The sequence below is a fragment of the Fukomys damarensis genome, unplaced genomic scaffold (assembly GCF_012274545.1).
Source record: "Fukomys damarensis isolate Sample0158 unplaced genomic scaffold, DMR_v1.0_HiC HiC_scaffold_29, whole genome shotgun sequence".
Lineage (NCBI taxonomy): Eukaryota > Metazoa > Chordata > Mammalia > Rodentia > Bathyergidae > Fukomys > Fukomys damarensis.
Window position 1 is genome coordinate 33,586,559 of NW_022900941.1, and position 24,665 is coordinate 33,611,223.

Below are 24,665 nucleotides of genomic sequence, written 5' to 3' on the forward strand. Positions count from 1 at the left end.
TATGAGTATACTTTATTTAGTCTTTGTCCATAATTTGATGACCTAAGGAAAGAAATATAATGAATAGAACTAGTAAATGTATTTGAGGAAGCTCCTCTAAGTCACTACTAAACCAATTTTTTTTTTTTAAAGGAACAACTGTAAGTTTTTCTGTTGTGTAGACATAGCCTAAAAGAAGGAAAGAAATCAGAAGTCTCTTAGCAACTGTTTGCAGGTTAGAATTTCAGTCCTGAAGCAAATAGTGCTTTGACCAGAGTAATATATTGTTCATTGATCTTCATGCATTAGGGACTTTATAGAGATAGGTGATAGGTGGTACAGTGAAACCACGCTTGTCAAATGGTTCCAAGCTTGAACTTTCCGATACTCGAATAGCAGAGTTTGAAAAAAAAAAAAACACCTGGGTGTTTGTACTTTGCTCAATAGTGGATCCGAAAATCTGACTGGAAAAAACCTGTACAGGCCTAGTGAGTCACACATAAAGGGTGACACTTCAGCTTAAGTGCTGCTCTCAACTATACCACATACAGTGTTTTGTGTAATTATTTGGTTTTCCATTATTTCTTATGGGAAAAATACATTCAGTTCTTGAACTTTTCAGGATTGGAACTTGAATTTGGATCAAATTGAGTTCAACAACTGAGGTACCACTGTATTTGCTGTTACAGAAAGGACCACAGCTTGAATCATTATTGAAGTTTAAAAAATTTGAATAACTGGAATTATATTACTAGAAAGCATACTTTTTATTAATATCCTAATAGCTCTCTGATAGCTTTTGTCATCATACATAAAGTTGGCAGTCAAGAATGGTTTAATAAGTTCTTTTTAAGAGCCTTTTGAGATTATTTTAGCTTTACCTAGACTAACACTAAATTTCTGAGGGTAAGATCCCCTCTGATCCCTTAGTGAAGTAATATTAAAAGCATATATGCGACTTCATACACAATGAAGGTACTAGTCATGTTGACTACTAGTAAATTTTTACTTAAAAATTGCTCTCAGAGTAGAAGACTTTGGGTATGAAGTAGCAACAATATGTTGCTCTCTTGAGTAGTTTTGTTGAGATAATTTATGTACTACTAAATTCACCATGGTTATTTTTAAATAAAGGGAAATAGTAATAAAAATTACTGTATTTGCAATACTGGAGATTGAATTCAAGGCTACATCCCAGTTCCTTTTTACTTTTTTAAAATTTTGAGACAAAGTCTCTGTAAGTTGCTAAGTTGCACAACCTGGGCTGGAACTTGTGCTTTTCCTGCCTCGGTTTCCCAGAGTGGTGGAATTGCCACCATGCCTACCATGCCTGGCTGGAAATTATTAAGAGGCACTGAGTACAAACTTTACCCCATTATAAAGCATTAAAATATTTTTCAAGAATATTTCAATAAGGTGCTCTTTTTAATACTAATCAGGTGATCTTTAGTATTTCTAAATTTGTAATCAAGGTAAGACTGAGTGGCCTTGGAAGGATGTCACGATTCACTGTGTTGGAGGAATTACAAGGTCAGATGGGATAGATGAATGCTGAATCATGCTGGCCAATTAATTGTCAGTGTTGTGAAATACCCAAAAGTTCCATCGTGGAGTAAGCAAATAGTCAGATGAAAGAGAATTACTAGGAAAACACATTTTGGGTTGTATCATGAAAGCATAGATTGGAAGTGTACTGAAAATCTTGTGTACTTTCTAAGCATATACATCCTCATTTCATGACAAAACTTATTTCCTTTTAGAGCTGATTAAATGACAAATCTTTCTTTTAAAAACTAACCTTTCTTTTTGGCAAAATATGGTACACACTCACCCAATCCCTACACGGTTGTGACACCTAAGAACTAGCATAGTGAGTTGTATAAAGCCAGAGGCCCTCATGCAGCTACTATAGATATGTCACGTTGCCACTTCTCAGGACTCATCAGTATTTGTCTTCATGATTATGACCCTTCCCTACCTCACTCCTCCCACCATGATTTTCTCGATTTCCTCCAACTGTAAACAGAGTATACGACTGTACTTGTATAAACCTGATCAACTTAATTTTGGATTTTCTAACTTGGAGCTGCTTTAGGAGCCCGTGAATACTACTACTACTACTACTACTACTACTACTACTACTAGCACACGTGCATGTGTTCTCACTCTCCATTCTGTCCATTCCCACGCTCCATTCTCTTAGCAGTACACCCATTATTCATTTAGTTTTATCCAGTTTAAATCAAATCTTTGAATACACCCAAAGACTTGACTCAAGCTGGGTAAAACTTAAATAAACAACTAAAAATGGAAGATTTGCTAACATTGAAAGATCCCAAATAATATTTGATAAAAGAGGACCTACAACAGGTTGACAAAGCATGATTTCTAGACTGTACTGCAGGTCACACAGAGAAGGCAGCCTGGACTCTGGAGCTGCACAGACCTGAAGTGTTTCCAGGAGGTGCTCCTGCATTTCTTTGAGTTTTGATTTCATCCTGTATAGGGGGAGGATCACATCATCTACTCTAAAGATTTAAAGCAGTTAGTTCGTAATGGTTACTTGCAGGAGGCATTTTAGACGTGGGTCAGTGACATTAATCTATTGTGCCTATCTCATGCCTTCATACCTTTCATGCTGTTTACTTTTGTGCTTCCTATAGGAAAGATTCCAGGTGAAGAATCCTCCCCACACGTACATTCAGAAGCTCAAAGGCTATCTGGATCCGGCTGTAACCAGGAAGGTAAGGTAGATTTGTTACTTCATTATTAGTGGACATAGCCCTCTGCACTGGAAGAGATTATTTTTGCTTTGCTTTGCAGTAGTTCTGCCACAGCCTCCAGGAAAACAGCCTTTGGATACCAACAATGTGAGAAGACAGAGAAAAAGAAATACCTTCCCTTCATTTAAAGATGTATTTAAAATTGCTTTCTTAGGTGGGAGTCATGTACCGCTGATGGTTATTGACTCACTATTGTTTCCAATTACACAGAACAGTGAGTCTGGTCCAGAGGTGATTAGGCCCTGGAGTAACAGGCTTGACAAGGGGAATACTTGTCTTTTATGCCTTGGTGATTTCCAGGGATTTTGAAAACTCACTAGGGCATTGTCATCCCAGCTGTGTACCAGCATCCTGGGTTGATATTTTTATCAGCTTCCTTACCCTAAGCTCCAAGAAGGTAAAGGGAGAACAGCTAATTCCATTCTCAACTGAGTCTCTCCTTTTACAAACAAGCTCTGCTTTGTGCAGCCACACAATTGGTTTGAACTGATGCCTTGTGGTAAAGCATGTAGCCTGGCACAGCCCTGCAGCCTGGAACAGTCCTGGGATGTCTCAGGGCAGAGCTGTCCTTGGTCAGGATGGATGAAGGGGCTCTTCACCAGATAGCACTTGTTTTTCCCTTGACTTTCCACAACTCCTGCTTTCAAGGCTTTGGCAGAAATATTTCAGTCTGAATTCCCTCTTTTGTTTTGTGGTATGACTCAGGAGAAAAGAAAGGCATTCTCTTCTTGGTTGGCCACTGTTTTCAGGGTTCTTGGCTTTAAAAATTTTTTCTTCTTTCTCTTCAACTTCTGCTACTCTAACCCTTCTTATTTCTATCCTATCCTTCAAGCAAAGGAAAATATCTATATTTCCTTTTGGAAGTTCTCTGGACCTTTGTTTTGTGGTTGACACAGAAAGGGAAATAAAATCTAGGAATGACAGTGAAGGTGGAGTACAGACTGCCTGTTTTTCTCTGTGCCATATAAGACTCACATGTGATATAACATTCCTCATCTTCTAAGAATGTCCCTGTACCAAAAGAAAAAAAAAAATGGTAAGAATGTCCCTGTGAAAGTATCATTAAATACCTTTCCTTGTCAGAAATACAGAACATGTATTTTTTTAAAGATCAGTTTCCAGGCCTCCAAATTGCAACAGTTGATTAATTCTTGTTCATTTCTCTTGTTTGTCTTTTTTCTTATGGATATAGCAGCCTTTATTTCATCAAGTTAGAGATAGTTAGTTATAAAGGAAGACATACCATCCCCCACAAAATATATCCCCCTCCAAAGAAAGCTGGTGTTTTTCTGTACTGTTTCTTTGCAAAAGGACTCTGTTTTAGGGAAGGTTTTTCAGAAGTCTCCAGCCTTGAAACCTCCAGGCTGGCTGCTCAGACCCAGCCCTGGGCATCTCATCTTGAGTGGAGTAGGGAAGGAATGCTGATAATTTCCACATAAGCCCAAACTTTCCTCACATGCAGAATGTGTTCAATTCCAGAACAAGTCTCTCCACATTTTTCACATTCTGAAAAGAAAGCAGAAAATATGCAAACTCGCTGGGAGTGCTGCATAGGTTCTCAGCCCCTAGTCCAGGAGGAGAAGGGTGCTTAGGTGGCAGACTGGGGCTTACTCTCACCATGGTCTAGGCTCCCCCTTAGATCAGTTATTGGGTTAAGACAAAGAATACAAAACAGAACAACCACTGAGCTTTTCAGAAAGTGTTCTGTTTTCTTACAAATGATCAAGAGTAGCAGGACCAGTGATAACCTCCTGGATCTTCCTTCCTGATATCTCTGCCCGGCACAGCATGAGTTCAACTGAATGGCCTTGTTTTGTCTGTGCCTCATCTTTCAAGATTAGTCATTCATCTCAGAAAAAATAAAGTGGATGTTGGATTAACCACCTCTGCTTTATTAAGATTTCTGTCAGGAGCAGGCAGTAGGAAAGGATATATTCCACATAATTGTAATGCCTAAAGCCTGAAAAGGAGATTTGTATGGAATTGGCATGGCTTGCAGTTAAAATGAGCTTAAAATTCTCAGCTGCAGTGGGTGGTGGTAATGATGGGAAGATTTCAAATCAGAGCTTTATCATCTTTTAGTCAGTCAGCTGAGCAGTCTTCCTTTAAGTCTGGAGTCTTCCAGTACTTAGTCATTTATCTTTTGTTCAAATGAATAGAATATACTTCATTTGGTCTTTTAAAAAAAGAAAACTCTTAAGCATATTCCATTTACATTTTCTTCTAAATAATTTTAAATGACACCTGGTAGGGCAGACAATGAAAAGCCTAAAACAGATATTTTCAACTAGAACTCTGTATACCAGCCCCTTCATTTAATACCAGGCAGTTATTAGGCTATGCTTTGGGCAAAGATGTATTCATGTCTGGCATGGAAAAAGGCTGTAGACCATGAAGAAAGGAGCCTGGTTTTTTGCTGGTGCTACATTTGTGCTATGAGACCTATCTGTGACTCACACAGGGCTCAGGACCTCCCTAGGCTCATTGTGAACCCTCCTTTTCCAGGAAGGGCAAGGAGAAGTATACAGAAGTTGATGGATCCTACCTGTTCCTCCTTGCTGGTCCCCATGCTCACATGTTTTCTCTTTAAAGTGTTTTAAAGCATCTTGGATACAATTAGAAGTACGAGCTATTGGCATTCATGGTGGATGCATTAGGGAAATGGATACCAAGGCTTGTCCCTGGTCCAGAATCCAGCAGAAAGGTGAATGGTCCTCAAGGTAATGTAGTAAATGGGCAAAGGAGTTTGGCTTGTCTCAGCTGTCATGTCCTTGCAGATGTGTACCCTGGGCCTGGTGCCTAGAAAATGTTAGCTGTTGCCGTTACTGCTATTAGCGCAGTATTCTGACTTAGTTACATTGTGTTACACACACACACACACACACACACGCCACTGATCACTGTACTCTGTTATGCTGTCCATGTTGCATTCACACTGGTGATGTAGAAGGGCACATCCTCGGGAAGCATGAGGCAGAGTTGGCGATGAGCCAAGGCTGCAAACTGTCGGAACTGTACGTGGCACCCATCTTGGAATGCCACATGTGCACACAGCCCGAGACTGAGGGCTCAGCAGTGGGAATAGCTGTTGTGCACTGGCCAGCGCACCTGGAAATGGCTGCCTCAGCTTTGTGACCACAGGCCCTACTTTCCTTTTAGTAAAAGCAAAACTGAATTCTTTTTCCTCCTTTGTCCTTCTGTATCCAGGCTACAGAACTGCCTGCCCCACCCAATATCTCCTTTCTACTCCATTCTTAATTTTTTTTCTCCTTGGGAAGAGAGAACCCTTTAACCATTTCTGCCCTACTTGCCTTGCTGCAGGTGCTGCGTTGCACAGCCTTATTACCGAAAAAATGTCCAGGAACTTTGGGCTTGGCTGTGCCTTCAGATCAGGAGGCACAACAATTCAGAAGAGGGGGAGTGCCTCTCCTTTTCTTTTGTCACTAGGGATTTGTTATTTGCCATATCCCACTGTGTTTGTAATCTAAAAATATAAGGTCTTTTTTAGGGTGGTGCGATGGAGTGGTAGTTAAGAAGAAACTGTAAGGAAGCAAAGGGATTGTACCTATTTAACCTGAGCAGCATTTCAGGTCTCCTTGGGCCATGGGGCCCCCTGTGTATGGCATGACTCTTGTCACCCCACATTCTGGAATTCCCATTTCCATCCCCTACTTTGGCCCCAGACATCTGTCTCTAAAGCCATGGGAGCCATTGTCAGCGTTGTGGAGCTGGCTGACTGCACTGCACTTGTAGTAAGAGGAGGGAGAGAGAGGTGTTTACTATCAGAGAAGGGAGTCCTGGAATGGCAAGTAGGATTTTGATAGGCAAAAGAATTGTATGTTAGGGATGGTCGTATACATGGTTGTATACATCACAGGAAGGACTTCCCAAGTGAGGACTAAGGGGCAGAGATAACTCTGAATGTTTATTTTTGGAGTATGTTAAGTTGCACAGAAAAGAACTGGAATAACAGTCTGAGACTGCTGTCCTTAGAAAGGCGTGCTTGCTGGCTTGGCCCTTAATGGCATCTGTATTTCAAGAGTATTCCCACTTTTTCCCAAGAATGGCTTACTGTGCCGTATCTGTTTGGGAAAACACAGGGAATGTGGAATTTTGGCATGAGCACTGCAGACAGTGTCTCTGAGCCACCCCCAGTGAGAACCTTGGACACTGAATCGTAAGTGAACTTGATGCATCTTGGAGTCCTGTACCTGGATTCCTGCATACTTAAACCTGTGCATCTTTTCTTTTGGCTGGAGAGTTGTAACTGGATTCCTGCATACTAAAACCTATGCATCTTTTCTTTTAGCTGGAGGGTCTTTTTTTTTTCCCTGATACATCACAGCCTTGAGAAATGGCCACATGCCAAGTCCTCCTGTTGAATCCTTGAAACTGGAGGTGTCTTGGGGATCTTTGACTCATAGATATGTTGGTGAATATATGGTACAAAAAATAATCTACTTACTTAAAGATACTTTGTGAAATAAGTATGTTTTCTAATTTTTTTCTCATAATCTACTTTCTAGGAGGAGAAAGATTTGTATTATAAAAAGTCAGAGGAGTTCATATTGCATTAAACTTATTATAGGTGAGCTGTAATTGTAGTTGCTAAAGATCATTTATGAGAGTATGTGTTCTTTAATTTATAGAAATTCAGAAGGCGTGTTCAAGAATCTACACAAGTGCTAAGAGAACTGGAAATTTCTTTAAGAACAAATCACATTGGGTGAGTATACTTCTTGAGTGTCTTAATTCTAAGCCTCTGGACAGTTCAGAGGGACTGAATTATATCCAAGAATCAAAAACTTCCTATTGGTCATTATAAATTAAAAGACTCTGAGATTCAGAGGGCCAGAGTATTTTCTTTATTTAGTACTTGAAGTACTCAGTGTGCAAGGATCAGTAGAAGCAGGAAAGATAGTTCTTGATCTGGGATATTTATAATAGTTTTAAATGCTTGGATGCAGTAAAAATGGGCAATTCAGTCAGGTGTAGTGGCACATGCATGTAATCCCAGCACTTTGGAACACTAAGGTGGGAGGATTGCAAATTTGAGTCCATCTGGGGTAACATAGTAAGACCCTGTCTTAAAATGAAAAATTAAAAGGGATAGGATATAGCCTAGTATGAAATCCCTATGTTTAACCCCCGAGTACTGCCATAAAGGGGGGGTGAGTGTTCATGATGATTTTGTGTGGATGTGTACCTAGCAATTCTCTGGCAGATCAGGAGCCTTCAAGACTAGGGTCAGCCTGAGATTCTGCAGAGTCTCTAAGCCTTCCCTATTGCTCTCCAAACTGGTTAGTTTTAAACTGTGTTATTCCCCTTTTCTCAATTCCCTGGAGTTTTTGGCCAGAAGGAGATGGAAAGTGGGGTGATGTCACATCACCAGTCTCATTGCACTCAGAGACATACTCCAAATCTCTCCTTCATACACCCACAAATCGTGGGACTGTGAGGCGTAAAGCCACAGTGAGAAAATCATATTAAGGGAATCTCTGCATTGAGCATTTCTGCAGGTTTCTTGGATGCAACAACAAGGTTGCTTTGCCTGAGGCCGAATGGGGTTTATTACATTCTCTCTTACTACTGGGGTGGTAACAGTGCAGTACTTTAAAATAAGATAGTTTATCTGAAGGGCAGAATAATACCAGATATCCTGTTTTATATCTTTAGTTGTGTGCAAAGTACTCACGTAACATTGGGCAAGTTATTTCTTAATTTTGACTTTTTGGGGTTTTACAGTGAAAGGGCTGTGGACTTTTATGTCTTTTAGAATGTTCTGTGACTTTTCTTACGTCTGTCAAAAATGAAATTATATATGCATATTGCATTATAGTTTTACAGAGTAAAATAGATGTAGTACATAGATAACAGTTTCCTTCTACTTCAGACTATGACTGGTATAAGCCTTTTCGGATGGTTAATTAACACGGAGTAAGCTTTCCAGTGTGGCTGGGGGGTGTGGCTCAGTGGTAGAGTGTATGCTCAGCTTGCATGAAGCCTTGGGTTCATTCCCAGTACTACTCCCCACACCCTCCAATAAAGAAAAAAAAAATGTCAAAAATTGCATTGATACTGCTATGGTTTATGAGTGAAAAAGCTTGGGTGAGAATGTTCATTTCCTAAAGAATAACCTAGCAGGCTTGCCACTTTGAGAACCAGGTCTTCAGAAAATGAAGTGATCCTAGCCTTTGTTCCCAAAAATTGGACTGCACAAAAATGATTTATATAATCATGATTTCACAACTAGAAAGGAAATTAAGGATTGCTTACTCCCACATTCTACAGATGAAAAGAGTAAGGACCAGAGAAGGTGAGTGAATCATACAAAGTCTACTGCTGCAGAGCCAGGTGTTTTGGCTCAAATTCTCTGTACTTTTTTCTGAATTGTTTACCCTGGCAGCTTTTTCTCTGAAAGGGATTAAGATAATCAGAGTTCTCAGATCAAAGCACTGAGGCTTGTCTATTGAGGGTGGAAGCAGAGGTAGTTTAATGAAGTTGGGCATCCAAACTTAGGAAATTGAAATATTTTCCGGTGTTTATGGGTCAGAAGTGAGATTCCAGTTGGTATGGCCCAACTTCATATTTTGGTAGTTCTTAACTGAAAATGGTGGAATGAATTGCAGCCAGGATTTCCACACATTGTCAAAAAACATTTCTTCAGGCATTGTTGAAATAATGTGAAATTGACCATCAAATACCAAAACAAAATGATCATTTTCAATCCAAAATTGGTTGAGTAGAACAGCCCTTGTTGGGTTGAAGCCAGTGTAGTCTGCAAGCAATTGGAGTGGTTTGTTGTATAGGATGCTGTAGACAGGCTGAAAGATTCTTATATTTCTTTCATCTACACCAGCTAAAGTTTTCCCTTGCCCACAACTTAATGTGAGACACTGAAAGCTTTGGCTTTAGTAGAAAAATTTGTGGAGATGCATTGTCTGGTGTATGCAACCAATTACTGGCATGAACTTAGATGAATAAACCACACACCAGGATTTTGACCTGCCTTGCCCATCCATAAATCCAACCCAGTCTGGGTTCTTTATTATGTAAAGTAACTGGCTTGACATCATATAATTGGGAAATCTTCTGAAGAATTATTGAATGATGAAAATAATCAGCACCATGGGAAATGTGTGGACTGTATGGTGCAATATAAGAGATCTATGGGTTTTATTTTACTGTTTAAGGCAAGCTAATAGATAGTTGGGTGCCCTTTTGTCTTATGGAAATGGACCTTAATGTAAACTTTTGCTATGCCTCTTTTAGTTATTTGACCTTTGATAAGCTACAAAAGCTCTCTGCACTTACCATATGACCTAAGTTAGCCTCTCGTCTATAAAATTGCAAAATAACACTTAGCTCATAGGAGTGTTGTAAAGTTTAATGAGATTAAAAAAGTCCTACCTAGTTGAGGATCTGATAAATAGTAGTTACTCAATATATGATAGCTATTGTTTATTGTTAGGCTTGTGGCAAATAATATCCACTAATAATTCTATAATAAAATCTATATCCCTAAGGAATTTCATGCAGAGAATATTGCTTTCCTCATTTAAAATGACCCTAACACCTAGAGGATTGTGAAGATTGTGGTTCCTCGAAATGAAAAGGATTACATTGAAAATTCTACTTGTCCCCCCCAAAATTATTCTTGGCACATGCTTGCATTTCAAGGTTATTGGGCTTCTTTGAGATAACATTCGAAGTTGTAGCTTTGTTGAGCAAAGGGTTTGTTCTGAGTTATGATGTAAGCCTAAAATTTTATAAATGGAGCAATCTTCCAAGAAAGAAAATTAATTTTCTTTGAACCAAATTGAAATAAAACTTGGGCTTGGAATAATCCCATTCACTCACTCTTAGGAACAATAGCAATGGAGAGGAATTGGATTATGACATCCAAGCCCCTGAAATTCCTTGAAATACCCTTGAAATGAACCAGGCACTGTTAGAATATATTGAGAAACAATATATATGAGTGGGCAGATGTCAGTGCTTTGGGTGTCAGGACGATAGGATTCAAGTGTCAGCAAGGGTGAGCTGGGTAGATTTACTACTTCATTCTGTAGAACTGAAGTGTAAGTGATCTATCTGTCAGGTAATATATTTTAGTAAAACTGCCTATAATGCTGGAAAATTACTTTTCATCCCGAGTGCAAGGTCACAGAAGTCCTGATATAGCTTATTTCACTTTGTCTTATGGTGAGTTGAAAGAACAGGGGTGCAATTGCAAGAGGAGCATGATAAGTAGGCAAGAAGGGAAGAGGTTTATACAAAAGGAAAGGAGCTGAGGAACTGCTTAGCAAGCAAGTTTTCTCCTGGACTGCCAGGTCCTGTGGGAAACAGTGCTGGCTGGACCAGTCCAACAGAGGAAGTGAAATGCTGGACAGTGACCAAGGAGGCTGCTTTTAAGATGTACACCGTATGGATGTGTGTGTGAGTCTATCAAGTGACCATGATTCATTCAGTCATCGCATGATGAGAATACTGAAGGTCACCTACTCAATACCTTACTGACTTGACACCACTTAGAAGCACTGATATTTAAACCCAGATATACCCAAATATAAAGCCTCGTTATTCAAACCAGTATGTCTCAAGTTTTTTAGTGTCAGTACTCCTTTATACTCTTTATTTTCAATACATTTTATGTATTTTGATCACCAAAAACTTTTGTTTATGTTGGTTGTATCTATTACCATATTAGAAATTGATAAATTTTAAATATATTGATTTATAAGACTATTTAATAATAAACATTTAATTTATATAAGTATGATTCATAAAATATAACTTTTCTAAAATAATGATAGATAAAAGTAGTAGCTTTTAAAAAAAAACTTTGGCAGATCTCTTTATTGTCTGGTTAATAGAAGACAGTTGGGTTCTCTTATCTGAATCTACATTCAATTTGTTGATATAGCATATTGTTGTTTTAGATGTGTAAAAGAAAACTTGATCTTTCAGATGTACGTGCTTAGAAAAAGATGAATTTTTAAATGTTTTTTTTTGGGATAATTGTGGATTTTTTTAAATAGTACAACCAAAATTCAACAAGTGGTAATTATTTTCCAAAAGTGGTTATAATGTGAGTTCTGAAGCTACATCATATTAGTCAGCTTTTCATTGGTGGGACAAAGTAACTGACATATGCAGCTTGCAGGAGGAAAGGTTTATTTTGGCTTATGGTTTTAGAGGCTTCAGTCTGTGGTCAGCTGGCTGCAAGGAGAAGTGTTGGGAAGCAGGGAGAGAAGCAAAGAGCCAGAGAAAATGGAGGGGCCTGGGACAGGATGCACCCTTGAGCAGTGAGCCCTGAGTGACCTTCTTTCTGATATGCCCATTCAGCTGTGAACTCCTCCGTGTGTTAATCTGTCAGTGAGATGAGCACACTCATGATGCAGATGTCTTCCTAGACCCTACCTCTGAATATTGCTGCATGAGGGAATGGAGCTTTCAACGTGAGATTGAGGACACTTCGTATTTTAACCATAACACATGTCATTGAACCTTCTGCGTTTAGTCTATTGAAATCCATTGTGAAATGGGAAAGGGAACAAGGGAGGAGGTGGGGGATGGAAAGGAAAGGAAAAGGATTGAAAAAGAAAGGATGCAAAGAAAAAAAATAGAAACAAAGCTTTTGTAAATGGTGAAGGGGGGAAAAGGGTTAAAGGGAGGGGAGAGAAATGCTTAAAAAAGAGTCATATTATGTACTGCCACAATTCCTTATGATGAAAGTGATTATTGTGTATGGCAAATATGTACTAATACTTTTTTTTTTTTTTATAAAAGGAGTACTAAAATAATTCATTGTGTTATCTTTGCTTTGAATGGATCATTTTACTTATGGATAAACAAATGTATTTTTACCTATAGATTTAGTAACATGATTTGTCAATCTTATTCATTAGTCATTTAGAAAACATTGTTGCACTGAGTTTATTATGCTCTTTCAAAAGTTGAAACATATCACTCTGTGATATTTTTTGAAAATCCTATTTGTTAGCAATCACCAGTCTCATCAGAGCATATATTCAGTTTTCCCACAATTCTTACTTTTGCTTCAATGTTCAAATTTTATCATTGATGGCAAATATTGTGTTACTGTATTTTCCTTGAAATGACAGATATCCTAAATAGTATCACCGTAGCTTGTTAGTCATTTTTACAAGTAAATTAGCAGTCCATATAGAAAGGTGAGCTGGGTGTGGTGGCCCATGCCCATAACCCCAGCTCTCTGCAAGCCTGAGGCAGGATGATAGCAAGATTGAACCCTACATGGACAGTAAAATAAAACAAAAAAATAAAGGTCTGGGGGTGCAGCTTGCCATGAAGATCCTGGTTCATTCCTTAGTACGACAGCAAGAAGTGGCTAGTCAGCTTGTAACTGAACAACTGCCAAAGTGCTTTTCCTCGAAATAACCATGATACCTGTGTATGCATCAGAATGTTTTGTGTGAACATTGTGTTGTCACTCAAAAATCAAGTTTTAACAAATCAGTAATTTTTCTTGCTTTAATAAGTGTGTACTTAAGTGAGTACAGCTTTTTTTTTTTTTAAACTTATTCCCTGATTGCAGAGGGTGAAGAATACAATGAGCAAATAGGTGTATTCTTTGGCAGCAGCAGTTTTTACCACTTTTATCTTTTACACCATGAAGGTTAGAGTAAACAGGGTAAAACTAAGGCATCTTAATATTTTTATGAAAATGGTTTTATCCTCACAGATACCCTGAGGGGATTACAGGTCCCCTAATGATAAATGGAGTGCGCTTTGAGAATCAGTTTCCAACACTGCTAGCAGATTTGGTGTTCATTGTTGAATTTGGGTATTGCTTATCTTTCTCATGTTTGCCATGATTTTTTAGCAAGTTCATTTCCTGTATCTGTTGATAAGATCGTTTTCTTAGGGGAACCTGAAAAGAGAATTCATTTTTTTTTTTGTCCTTTTTTCTTGTACATCTTTTGGTTGCTTTGCTTCATCTTGGAATGCCAAAAGGGTCCATTAAGACTTAATTTTCCATAGAAGAACAGTGAGGTCCTAAGATTTGGGGAGGCAGGGAGAACAAAGCTTTGAAAAGAAAAAAAGAAAGCTTTTGAGCAGTTTATAGTTTAGCAGTGAATGCTTAATTCAATTTTTTTCCCAGCAGTATTTTTCATTATCACTGTCTTCCAGCTTTAGCATCTGACTTGGAGTTTGCTTAAATTCAGATTTAGAACATGTGGTAATTACGTATATATCTGTGAGGCACTCAGAAAGTAGTATGGGCTGTCAGTTAGAAAATAATTCTACTTTCCAGAACTTATAATCACCCAGTTTAAAAGCATTTGCCTATTGGCAACATATTAAAGTGTGCATAGCATGCACAAAGATGAAGATGGAAATAATTTACTATAAGAACATAAAATGACAGTCATTGTATGAACAAATATACAGATCTGCAAAATGAAGAATTCATAGTCTTTTAATGCCTTTAAATTCAAGATACTGCATTTGAAGTTACGGTTTTTTTAAATTCAAGATACTGCATTTGAAGTTACGGTTTTTGTCTTTGCCTATGTCCTCCATTTGATAGGGAAAACTTTAATAGCAAAAATTTAGGAAATGTCACTATGTAACTTCTGCCCCTCACTCTGCTTAGTTCAGAATTAACCAGTACTGGAGGCACTTAGTCTCCCCCAAAAGTTTTGTAAGTGAAAAGAACCATTGTTAGCTTTGTTGACCAAACAAGTTACCTTCCCCCTGGCTAGAATAGGTAACTGAATAAATCTTCAAGGTAACTTTCCCTAACCAAGAACTACATCTGGGTTAAAATTCAACTGCCTCGCCACCATGTTTTGGGTGTCAGCAGTGTGAGCTGTGAAAATGCAATGGAACCAACCGAATAAGATCAAGGCTGTAAAAACCCTATAAAAGAAAGAATTGTAACCCTATGGGGTAGTTGATCTGGGCACCGCCATTAGGTGTTATCCATCCCCATTGATGGAGTAAACTTTTTTATTTTACTTCCATTCTGTTGCCTCTCTGTGTGTCGCTTGCCAATTCCTTCCGTAACACATTTACACAGAAGGTCTCTCTCAATTTTTCTCTTCCATAGAGAATGTCCGAAGTAGAGAAGGAGCAGGGACTGGGAGGGCAGGGCTTAGTGAAAGCTGCCTTTCTTTTATAATCTGTGCTCTTATGGCCGAACTATCTTTGCTAAGCTGATGTTGATGAAGGTGGTAAGGTAGCCTATCCTGAATGATTTATATCTCATTTATTTAATCACTTAGTGGTGGCAGGGCCACATCGAATACCCATTGAGGATCCTGTAGCTTAGAAACACATGTTCTTTCATGAAATTAAAGCAGAGGTAGGATGTTTACTGTAACTGGCTTCTTACGAACGTGTCCTGAAGACACTCAGAGCCAGCAAGTAATGATGAAGGCATCCATGGGGATACTGAAGTGTCCTTAAAAAAGCCAATTAATCTTTATCCCTGTATTAGAACACACAGATATTATCATTGTAAGCCAAGAGAATTTATCTCTGAGTGTACTTGGCTTTTCCTTCTTATTTTTCTTTTTCCTTTTTGTGTCTGGGTCACTGCCCTCTTATCCAGTTTGTGACTTGAGTGTCCTAAGTGAGACAGAGGTGCCTTTGGTTGAGATAATACTGGAGGAGCTGTGCTTTTGGATGGCAGCGTCTGAAGAATCAAGCAGGAGGAGCTTCAGTGCATGTTTCCTTCAACTTCAGAATTAGTGAGCAGCTGAGGTAGAATATGTGAAACAGATTGCTCTAAAACTTCTGGATTTTTGTTATTATTTTCATATTAAATTGCTATCCATCTCCAAAGACCAGTTTACTTTGTGCAGTTATAGCCCATGGGCCAGACCAATGGAAAGACGACCTCAGAGATTCTTAGGCACCTGAGTTTGAACAACTCGTCATCCGATGTCAGTAGAGAGTTGCAGCCTCTCTAGAGTCTCTTACCAACAATAAAATATATATTTTACTATTTTGAAATATAAGAATGTCCAGTATCTCCTGAGATCTAGCAACATAAGTATCCTTTAAAATAAATATCTAAAAGTGGATGCTGTGAGATCATACATACATGTGGCTGTTTTGGAAATGTTAGCATTTGCAGCAAGCAGCCTGTTAGTTGTGTTTAGGTCTCGTAACAAAGCCACTTTGTCAGACCTAACAGATGGTGTTTTCTTTGCCAATGGTGCCACTCTAGATTTCTCTTTAAGGTTGTATGCCCATAGTCAGCTGTGTGAAGCACATACATTCTGTGATAGTTTGTCTAAGGCATTTGGGGGAAATACAAGTTAAGCTATCAAATTTCCCACTGCTGCCCCCTGGAAGTACCTGTGGAGCTAAGTTTACATCGTGGAGGTGATGGGACTGAGAGAAATTATGAGCCTGAAGATAAAGCAAACCCCACTCATCCAATTAAAAAAAAATAGCACTCTGAATCCACTAGATTTTTTCATCCTTTAAGACAAAATCGCAAGGGGTTCCTCAGGACACATGGTAGGATTGTCCTTGCTCCTGTTTCAGTAGCTGGCAAGATGGGCTTCCATAGTAGCTGTTGTGTCCATAGCTGCCCATAACCTTCTTGGTGTGGTGTTTGGGGAGGAGAGCCACTTTGGAATGCCATTGGCACCTGTGCCTCAAGTGTCATTTCAGTGATAGTAGCTGATCTTTTACTTATTATTTGCTGGTGTTTCACTTGGAGTGAAGGTTTAATTAGGTACCACTCATTCATTGAAGATGAACGCACTGGCAGAGATCTGTAGAATATACAGTACCTATGTAAAGATGCTGTTTGACTACCCTACCAGAGTTGTTATCAAAAGCCAGAAAAATGTGTAAACATGTCAGTGAACTGTTAAGCACCATTCAAATGTAAGGTAATACTATTTAAAAATGAATCTTTTAACAAATATTTGTCATGTGTTGTCTTTGCTGTTGGTCTGCAGTCTTTTAAGAGGTTTTAAAATTCATGGAAAAAAGCATGCAAATCATTATCCCTGTTGAATTCCAGGAGCCCATAAACCCTGGCCTCTCATTGGCTGGTTTAGTGGTTTCTTCAGCTAAGTGTGCCAAGGAGTTGAGCGTGGATTTGGAGACATGCCTGAATTTCAGTGGTTACAGTGTCATGTCCCCTACTCTGCCTCATTCTCTGTGCAGTCTTGGTTCCTTCAAACCAGAAAGTTGTGGATCAGTTGTGTTGGAAAAAGTACATTTAGCAAGTTTCTTTTCTAGGAAGTATTTTATAGATTATCTCAGGTTTCCCAAACAGTAAAGTGCAGGGTGACACACATGAACTTTTTGCTCCTTGCTATTGCACATTGAAATGATGTGGTGATTCCATCATCTCTGCAAGCTCCTACCTCATGAGAAGCAGTGTAGATTTCCCTCTGTTTCCTTTCAGGTGTTGGTTGGATGTTTCTGGGGGAAACAAAACTTTCCATTATGTCTCTCTATATAAGATTATTTGATGAGCTGCCTCAATTTATTTTTTCTTCAACAGATGGGTCAGAGAGTTTCTGAATGAAGAAAACAGAGGCCTTGATGTTCTAGTAGAATACCTATCATTTGCACAGTATGCAGTAACGTAAGTAAAATTCAAGTTGCTTGCATTTGAATTTCCTGGGATCACAGAAGCTGCAGCTTAGTGGTAAAGTTATACATTGTATTAGAAGAAGATGTGGGAGGATTTAAGGAGGTTTGTTTCTGTTTGTCTCACTTTATAGTCAGATAATTGTTACTAGTAATGCCTTTAAGGGAGAAATAAAACAGGTGAGTAAAAGTCATTCTTAGCAGAACTCTTATTTTTAAAATAATTTCTTCTATTGAATTGCACCTTAAGCCCTATCTTTTTATTTTAAAAATGAGGACTGGGGATTTAGCTCAGTGGTTCCAGAGCCTGCCTCGCAAGGACCAGAGTTTGATCCCTGGTACCGAAAAAAAGATGTAGCTGGGAGTGTAGCGCAGTGGTAGAGTCCTTGATTAGCACGGTCAAGGGCTTGGTTCGGTCTCTACCTTTGCAAGTGTACACATGTGCGTGCGCGTGCACGCGCGCGCACACACACACACACACACACACACACACACACGATAATAGATGCATAGAAAATGGTCACAGAAATGGACACTGACATAGTGGCCTGGGAAGAGGAGGCAAACAGAGGCTTTACCTTTTTATTTCACATGTATTTGCATTGTTTCAATTTCCTGTCTACAAGCCAGGTATGACAGAGTAGAAGAGTAGAACAGGGGAAAAACCCTACATAATTAACCTTGTTTCTGTTATTTCATCAATCTTTCCCATTTTCTTGGCTTCTGAAATGGTTTAGAGCAGGACTGGAATATGTACATTTGAATGAGACTTTCTCTTCTCTACATTTTCTCCTTTAATCAAAAAATGTTCCACTCTCCACAGTTACAGCCTCATCTGTGCAGACTGAAGCAGGGATGCTATGATTATAATTTGACCAGAAAGTGTTGTAGCCCCTGTGGTGTTTTTTCCCTCTTTCACTCTGTAAATGTTGTAACTTGATTTTTAAACTGCCGAACATCAAAACAGTCCTAAGACCTAACCAGGTATAATCTTAAAATCCCCATGACTTCTCTGAGAATTTATGTGGAGAAAACTATACTTACTTTTATCATATAGATGAAGACAATAAAGTGTTACCGGAACTGGCTTGATGGGTTTCTGTTTTCATACTTCTCAAGTATCAGATGGAATAGACTTTAAAAAAAATGGATAAGGTCATATCTTCCTGAGAAATTATATTCTGAAATATAATCTTGTTTGTATGGCATGTTCTTTTAAACTTTACCTAGCTCCATTACATGAAAACCTCCTAATTTTTTTGTGCTTCATATTATATGATAAAACACAATAATATTCTTCATTGCATATATTGTAAAATCTAGAGAATATTTTTAGAATGGAGAAGAGGACTAAGAAAAATCAGTATTACTGGATAAGAATAGTTTGTTATATGTTCTGTATTATAATGAAGCCTTTACCTACATAATATTTGAACTTGTCAACCAGATTTCCCAATTTTACCCTCACAGAATCATTGGGAAAATGCTATGTTACTATTTGAGAATTCTTGTAGTATACATTATAAGACAATAACCAACAAAAATCAGAGCTCTGTTCCCAATCTTGTGCCTTAGGTTTAGTGTGTTTAGCTTGGCATGGGCTTTAAGCTCTTGCTTATTGGTTTTAGTTTTGTTTTGCTTTCATTAGATATGTCACATATAAATATATAATTTGTCTTTTATCTTGAAACTAGTGGGCTTTCAATTTTCGTACTGTTCTTTGTCATGTAGCAGTTTCCCAGCCTATGATATGTGAGAAAGTAGGTTCAGACCTTGTCTGTGAAATAGGGGATTCACAAAGGTGCGCCTTTCCTTTCTCTGCTGTGTGAGATAGGGGATGATCGGAGAAGAGTAAGTGTGTGCTAAATGGCTGAATGACACGGGGGCTGCAGAGGGACCTGGTGAGCATGTTGATACCATTAGTGATCTTGGGATACTGCCCTGACTTAACCTCCTTCACTCTTGACTGTAGCCTTCTATTTTCAGTGCTGACATTGTCTTAGGTTACCCCATTCTGCATTCTTTTTGTTCAGCATTGCCTCCTATATCCAAGGACATGACAAACCTGCCCTGGTGTATGCACCAATATTTGCTGTCTGGTTAGGCTTTAATAGGTGGGCCATGTGGCCACTCCAGTGGCTTTTCATTTTGGCATCATACTTTTATTTTAAAAAATCATAGATAATTCCTAATACATATTATTTTTTTCTTTTTAAAGATCTTCTAAAACCTTCCTGAGGATCTTAATTGTAATTGCCTTCTGTTTGTTCTACAGTGCAATCAGGTATTACTTAGCAGAACAACCGTGTGTGGAAACAATGAGTATAATTAGTTTTTGAGAAAGCAGAATAACTATTTTCTGTGAGAGGAAAAACTGTGTGGAGCACAAAGACTTGTGTGTTTAAAATTTTGCTCCGAAAACTATAGAAGAGTGAGCAACTCAACTTGCCATTTATTCTAACATGGTTAACATGAGTAATAACCTCAGAAAATGTCAGAGAAACAACAGTCTTACTTTGAAGAGCACCACATTGGGAAGAGATTCCAAAATCAAAGAAAATCCTTAACTTCTCTAGTAATGTATCACATATGGTTGGAAAAGTACACTTGCCAACGCACTAGGAGAAAATGCTCAGTGAAAATTGATGGGTAAGAATACATTAGTATAAACCTAACATATTGACTTGTTAAAGCAAAATGAAGACAGATGTTACAATCTTTTTCCACCTTCCACCAGAGTAGTGCTAGCAACTGGTAAGCTAGCAAGCCTTATAACAAATATAAATCACTAGTTAATTTTTGCTGTTCATTGCTCCATGATTCTGTTGCTAGGCCCAGTGTTTTATCATTCTTAGATTATTGAAACTAACACTGAGTCTATAGAAATTCTTCTAATATCCTTTTTTTTTTTTTTTTTTTTTTTTTTTTTTTTTTTTGGTATTGGGGATTGAACTCAGGACCTTATGCTTTCAAGGCAGGTGGTGGAACCAATGAGATAAATCCCTGGCCCTTACTAGCCTTTTTACTTTTCTTTGTCTGCAAATACTTCTTATTCTAAAATGTACACGTAGTATTACAGCGATGGCAAATTGTGTATACCCATGTATGTGCGTGAAAGTGAATTTTTAAAGTTTTCAGCAGCATTCTTCTTTTGTTGTAGTTTTGACTTTGAAAGTGTGGAAAGTACTGTGGAGAGTTCAGTGGACAAATCAAAGCCCTGGAGTAGGTCTATTGAGGACCTGCACAGAGGGAGCAACCTGCCCTCACCTGTTGGCAACAGCGTGTCCCGCTCAGGAAGACACTCTGCCCTGCGGTAAGTGCCTTAACCAGGAGGAATCTTCACTAGGGTGCAGTTGGATGGCCGGATCCCTTTCTTCTGCTGATTCGGGCCAGTATGTCCCTGTGTCTTGCTGCACAGCACTTCCATTTCCAATAACAAAATGAAAGTTTCTTTCAGAGTTCATGGGTCCTCTCCTTGGCCAGTATCTGTAGCTTCCTTTGCTTGGTCAGTATCTATAGCTTCAAGTATACCTTGAATCAGCATAGAAAGTGAGAAATTTCTGCCAAAGGATTAACAGAATAGTCTCATAGAAGATAAATTTCGGAAATCCAGTGAATGTTGATATTGTGATACAGGTATTGTTTCTAGCATAGAGGCAGCACTTTTGAGATCTGAGCATCTGAAGTGCCTCTTTGCTTTTTGTTCTTCATGCCTTTCTGCTGCCCTCTTCCACTTGTAGCTCAGGTGCATGCTCTACGGGATGTCTTCTGAGTCATAGGTGCAGAATGCTGGAGTGAATTTTTTTTTAATTGATGAGATATCTTTAAGCAGTGTTTCGTTGGTTAAATGTGCTTCACTTGTCAACCTTACATTTCCTTCTAGGGTTAAGTATCTCCTGGCTGAAATAACACCATGCTGAGGGAAAAGCGATGCCTACAGAGTATACCAGTTTGGGGCATAATATTGTTGGGGTTGTTTATTCACTCATACCCATGACTGTTCATGAGTTGAGAAATATTTTTAATTTTCTATAATTTGTTAGACACTGCATTTGGAGTTAACTGTATATTAGTAGATAAATCAGCTCTCCCACCAGTCAAATTGGAGATATCTAGAGAAAGTTCATAAAGCTTTCTGTGGTCTGTAAGTTTAATGTAAAATCATTAATCATAAGGGCCTCATTCCCATATGTTCCTTACTCTCTGTAGCTTGAAAATTTTATCTCAAGTAAGACATGATCTGGCTAAAGGACATTTTTATTGTATTTGAGATCGCCATGGATTTTTGGTCATTGTAGTAAAGTCCATTAGTAAATATGAGCCTTTCAGATCCTTCAACTTTGGTTGCCTTTTAATTATTTTTTATCCCTTTGTCTTGGGTTTGGTCATGGAAAATTTAAAAGAAATCTCTATAATGCAGTTCAGCTCTGCTGAAGTGTTTGATGTTTATGCTTCCAACAAACCTTGTTATAGAATGCCAAAAATGCTAATACATCTAGAATTAATTGATCCTAAAATAATAAGAAACAGTGTTTCAGTCCACCTTTTCATATTGTGGAGGGGCCAAGGACTATATAACCTGCCAGTCTGCTTCAGCTTCACCAGTGGGCCAAGGAAAATGTGGAAGTTGGAGAAAGGCCTGTTGTGCCCGAACAGTTCACTGTCACATTGATAAGCTCAAATAGAAATTGTTACCACTCGTTCAGTCTCTAACTGTATGTAAGCGGTTTAGTTTACAAAGTATATTTTAATTTGCTTTTCTATCTTTCCTTAATTAGAAAGTATCATATCAGCCAGCTAATAAGTACTACCTAATAAGTACTCATTTTTCTGATTAATATTTCACATTGTAAAAATTATTGAAGTTCTTTCCTAGGGATCATATTATTTCTGGTAAAGTGAAAGGACCAGCAAAATATCCCAGGCTCAAGGAAGGATGTGACCCTGGGCACTGGAAGGCTGGGTACAAGGCCATCAAAAGTGACCCTGGGGTGCTTTACATTGGCTCAAGGTAGATGCTGTTAACGTTTATTTTCCATGGGGAAACAGAGTAAAAGTACAGAAGTAGACCTGGTGGGCATGGTACCTGGAGAAACACAGGAACAATATGAATTTATGGTTAGCAGGTTTCTCAGAAATAATTCACTAAGAAACCAGTATAACACTCTTGCTTTGTATTTTAGCAGTTTCAAGCCCAGGAAGGCATCTCACTTGACTGTACTTCATGATTTTTAGTAACCAAAGAAAGTCAGCGAGGCAGTAGCTTTTATTTCACTTAGTGACTCAAGGCTTTGATTTTTGTTTTTGTTTTTAAACAATGTGTGTTAATGATAGCTCAGCATTTCTGGTTCATAGATTTGTGCCTGGGTTTTATTTCAGTATTTGGTCATTAGATAGCATCTGTTACCTATAAAAACAGCAATCAGATGTAAGGCATATGGTACGTGTTGCTTTTCATATACCCAAAGATTGTTTACATTTTTTCTTCTCCTCCTCCTCTCCCCCCTCCCCCTCCTCCTCCTTCCCCTCCTCTTCCTCCCCCTCCTCCTCCCCTTTTCCCCTTTTCCCCTTTCTTCTTCTCCTCCCCACACTACCTATATTTTTTTGGCTTTCTTTTTGTTGTTATTTTTTCTTTCTACCATCTTACTTCTGATTGCCTCCTCTACTTTGTCCTTTCTTGTCTTGCTGTCTCTCTCGTTCTGGCTCTATTCATCTCTTACACCACTACCAGATGGTTTCTCTGCCTGAATATCTTCAATTCAAATGCCACCAGAGCTGTTTCCCCCCTGGGGCCTCTGGAGCAGCGTCAGTTTACACACTGATGATGAGGGTTCAGACCGGAGCATCTCGTAAGTCACAGGTGAAGATGCCACCCTAGATAGTGATAGAGTGCATGGTGGCAGGATCTTGTGATAGCTCTCCATGTTATGATATGATAACTTTGTGACTTAGCATCAACACATTGTCCTGGGATAAAGCCCACTGTCTTCTAAATACTGATACACTCTGTTATCATATTATGATTCCTTATTTTAAGACTTTAACCTATCAGGGTATGTTGCATTGTTAATGTAGTTTTTTTTTAAGAGAATAAATATTCAAGTTCTGTAGAGACGATTTATTCTGGAAGCTTTGTTTAATTAGTAAATGTCACTGTATACAAATGAAGATTTCAGTCCCCTCTTCCTTAATCTCCAGATAATAACATAGATTCAATAATCTTTTTTTTTCTTTTACTGAGTTTATTGGTACATTTTAGGTGTACAGTACAGTTACATTCATTATTGAGTTCTTGTACCTTACGTGACAGGTCTTGGTTCTCAGTTTTTCCCCTTGTCCCTGCCCTCCCTTCATGCTCCCCTCCACTCCCCCTTTACAAACACTTTATTTCCATTTTTTCATTCTCTCATATTTCTTTCTTTTCCCTTATTCCCTTTCCCCTACCCTTCCCACTTTCCCTACACCTTTAGCCCTTTTCTTCCTATTTCACATTGTTAATTATCTCATTTGGATCTTTTCACACCAGAGAAACTATTCAGTATTTACACATGTGTGACTTATTTATTTCACTTAGGAGTATATCCTCAATATGTATCCATTTTCCTGTGAATGAATCTAATTTCCCATTCTTTATGGCTGAGTAGTATTCCATTTTATAGAAAAACCACATCTTCTTTATCCAATTTCCAACTGATGGGCAAATGTGCTGTTTCCAAGTTTTAGCTATTAATCTTTACTAGTATTACTTTTCAAAAAATTTGGTTAAACTTGGAAGAAGAAGTGAGATTTCAGGAGATTTAAAATGTTTTATAAATGAAACTTAATTAAAGAAAAAAGGAAAAACACTTTGAAGATACATGTTTTTGAATAAAATTCTGTTAGCCCAGTCCATTCCTGATATTCATAACTTTTTAACTATTTAAAATTGTTCATTAAGCATTTTGTCTTTAGATGTATATCTTGAGTTGTATTAAGTATTGGGTTCTGAATTATCATACATTGACAGCTTGTCCAGAGGAAAAATTGTGGATCTTGAGATGCAGGAGAAAACCAGTTCTATCTCCAGATAGCCCCCTGTTCTATCTCCAGAGACTCTTGTGTCTCCAGTTGACATAAATTTCTGCCAGTGTAGCTACAGATCTATCTGACTTAAGCGATACACTGTATGCATGTATGTGCATGTTTAATCTATGAGGACCAAGACTAAATTATTTCAGATACAAGAGAAAGAAAGTAATTAAAATTTTTAAAGATCAAGATTGGTGCCCTTAATGGTACTGCAAGTCTAATGCT

General features: G+C 38.3%; 1 protein-coding gene across 1 annotated transcript in view; it reads left to right on the top strand.

The window, feature by feature from the left end:
* Positions 1–24,665, top strand: part of Fmnl2 (formin like 2) — a 246,944-nt gene that overhangs the window by 150,051 nt on the left and 72,228 nt on the right. The window contains exons 3-6 of the mRNA XM_033757229.1: positions 2,643–2,723; positions 7,412–7,488; positions 17,284–17,367; positions 20,533–20,685. Of these exons, the coding sequence (XP_033613120.1) occupies positions 2,643–2,723; positions 7,412–7,488; positions 17,284–17,367; positions 20,533–20,685 (395 nt within the window). The remainder of the gene's footprint in view (positions 1–2,642; positions 2,724–7,411; positions 7,489–17,283; positions 17,368–20,532; positions 20,686–24,665) is intronic.